This window comes from Equus caballus, chromosome 12 (genome assembly GCF_041296265.1).
Source record: "Equus caballus isolate H_3958 breed thoroughbred chromosome 12, TB-T2T, whole genome shotgun sequence".
NCBI classification, from domain to species: Eukaryota; Metazoa; Chordata; class Mammalia; order Perissodactyla; family Equidae; genus Equus; species Equus caballus.
In genome coordinates, this window is record NC_091695.1 from 33,731,850 (window position 1) to 33,734,757 (window position 2,908).

The 2,908-nt window shown below is 40.2% G+C and overlaps 1 protein-coding gene across 1 annotated transcript; it reads right to left on the reverse strand.

Annotated features, from left to right (window-relative positions):
• Window positions 1-976: 976 nt before the first annotated feature.
• LOC138916876 (olfactory receptor 5AN6-like) lies at window positions 977-1,933 on the reverse strand. The gene has a single exon (XM_070230482.1). The coding sequence runs from the start codon at window positions 1,919-1,921 to the stop codon at window positions 977-979; it is 945 nt and encodes a 314-aa protein (XP_070086583.1). The 5' UTR covers window positions 1,922-1,933.
• Window positions 1,934-2,908: the final 975 nt, after the last annotated feature.

The window sequence follows — 2,908 nt, forward strand, 5'->3', positions numbered from 1 at the left end:
TTTAAGTTCTCTTGGTTGGACTCTGAGTTTCCATGGTCCCCTCAAGTCTGGTGTCTCTGCTGCTCCCTGGTCAAACTTAAGGCCTGGGAATCTCTGAGAGGCTCAGAGCACTGGGACTTAGACCCTGTCGCCCACACTCACGATGAAAGCCTTCATTTCTGAGGTCTTATATGGTCTCTGGGAAGCTACCTTGGAGTATGCTCCAGGCCACCTATGCCCAGAAGTTGATGACTTTGACTTCTTTCTAGTCTCTGAGAATCTCCCCAACTCTTGACCTGAAAAGTGCCCCTTCTATCTACCATTCCTTTCTCCAATTTTTTTTTCATAATTCACTTCACAAGGACACTCAAGGAGTAGGATAGAGGGAATAAGATTATTTGAGAATAAAGCTAGATTATCTTTCTCCTTCTTCTCTCCTCTCATCTCCTCTCTCTCTTTCTCTCTCTGACTTTTTCTCTCTTTCCATTTCTCTTTTTTCTGTGTCCCTCCCTCTCACACCCTCTGCCTTTGGGATGAAATTATAAAAGTATTCATTTAAAAATTACTCTTAATTTTCACATCTATAATTTTATACATGATTTTGTTTTATTGTAATCAAAACATAAATAAATACCTAGTTAAAAATAAATAAAAGACATTTTAAGAATTGTAGAGGAAAGACCTATTTGAGTGGCTTCCTAGGTCTTCTCATTTATCTACATATAATATCAATCAGAACTTCTAATCTCGAAACACTGTTTTACCTGCCTAGGTCTAATCATGGAAAAAGACCTTTTAAACTGAATTCAATGTTGCTGACACTGCATTAGGCAGATCACTTGGTGGTGGCAGCTAAACATAATGGCATTAAGACATGAGAAGCCAAGTTTTCACTTCTTCTCTCTACCTAGCCTTCTTGTAACCTATAAAAGGTCACTTGCATATTTTTACCCTTGTCTTCCTCATGGAGGAAATAATATTTGCTCAAATATTATTCTTACTGAGATAAATATGTTGCCTTCTTTACTACCCTCATCAAGGCCTCTTTGATCTCCTTGTTCCTCAGGCTATAGATAAAAGGGTTTAACATTGGGATGAGGATAACATAGAACACTGACAGAACCTTGTTCTGCTTTTTGGAGTGGCTAGAGCTAGGATGCAGGTACACAGAGAAGCCCATGCCATAGAATATTGTCACAACAGCCAGGTGGGAGGCACAGGTATTGAAGGCCTTGGCACTACCTTTTATGGAGGATATTTTCAGGATGGAAGTTGCAATAAAACCATAGGATAAGAGGATGACAAGGAAGGAAGTGAATCCAACAAAAATAGATTCCAGAAAAAGAATCATTTGGCTCATAAAGGGATTGGAGCAAGACAAGGAAATAATCTGGGTTATGTCACAGAAGAAATTTGGAATGATATTGTGCCCACAAAAGTAGAGATGAAAGCAAGAAACTGTTTGAATTAAGCTACCAAGGAAACCACTCCCATAGGCTCCAGCAACCATCTTCTGACAGAGGTCAGGATCCATGATGGCTGAGTACTGCAGAGGCCTACCAATAGCAATATATCTGTCATAGGCCATTACGGCCAACAGGCAGCACTCAGCCTGAGCCATCCAGGACCCAACAAAATACTGGGTGGCACAAGCAATGAACGAAATTGTTTTTTCATCTTTTAAGAAGTCTGAAAGCATCCTTGGGCTGATGGAAGAAGAATAGCAGATGTCTATAAATGACAGGAAACTGAGAAAAAAGTACATAGGTGTGTGCAGGTGGGAGTCCATCCTGATAAGGAGGATGAGACCAAGGTTCCAGATTATGGTCAGAAGGTAGATCCCTAGGAAGATTGGAAAGAGGATAAGTTGCAGCTCTTTTTCATCTGACAGTCCCAGGAGAACAAACATGGCCACAGAAGTATGATTTCTATCCTCTTTCATGGACCTGCTCAGTACTATCTGCTGAGAAAAAGATGAGAGAAGGAAATGTTTTCATCCTCAAAAAACAAAAGAAGACACTATTTTTTTCCAGTGATGCTACTGACTGTGTATACATCTTCAATCATGAATGTCAAGTTAATCTGTGTTTCATGTATAATCATGAAACTTAACTAAAAACTTCTCTTAGTTAAATATTGTCATTCTCTTTGGGGACAAAAGACAGTAAACAGGCACCATTAGTACATTATCTACTAAAATGTCTTGATTTCATGTTTTTCTGTTCCAGATTTTTAAAATATAGGAGGGGTCAGCCCGGTGGTGCAGCGGTTAAGTTCGCACATTCAGCTTCAGCGGCCCAGGGTTCGCCAGTTCAGATCCCAGGTGTGGACACGGCAGCGTTTGGCAAAAGCCATGCTGTGGTAGGCGTCCCACGTATAAAGTGGAGGAAGATAGGCATGGATGTTAGCTCAGGGCCAGTCTTCCTCAGCAAAAAAAGGAGGATTGGCAGTAGTTAGCTCAGGGCTAATCTTCCTCAAAAAAAATAGGAGACTTAGACATATAGTAAACCAGAAAAACACTGTCATCTCTCTATATGGTGAAACAGAACGATTCTGCCAAGGCATGGCTCTGACATTTATTCGGTGATTGAAGAAGCCACTGAATCCTGTGAGCCTCATACGTCAAATAAGGATGATGAAATACATGCTCTTTAAAATCTCCTTGAGAACTAATGTTCAATTAATCTGTAATCAGGGAGTGTGGACATTTCTATAGCTGTCTTTCTGCACTCATACAGCCTTGAAAGATATAAGAATAATGCAATGGGATGGTGGGACGAGTCACACACCAAGAAGCAGCTTGGAAATGGATGTGACTTACTCTTATTAACGATGCTAAGAAAGATACTGAGAAATTAGGTAAGAAAGATTGAAAGAGCCATTATGCTCCTTTCCTCAGAGGCGTATTTTTTCTTTCCTCAGTATAGAA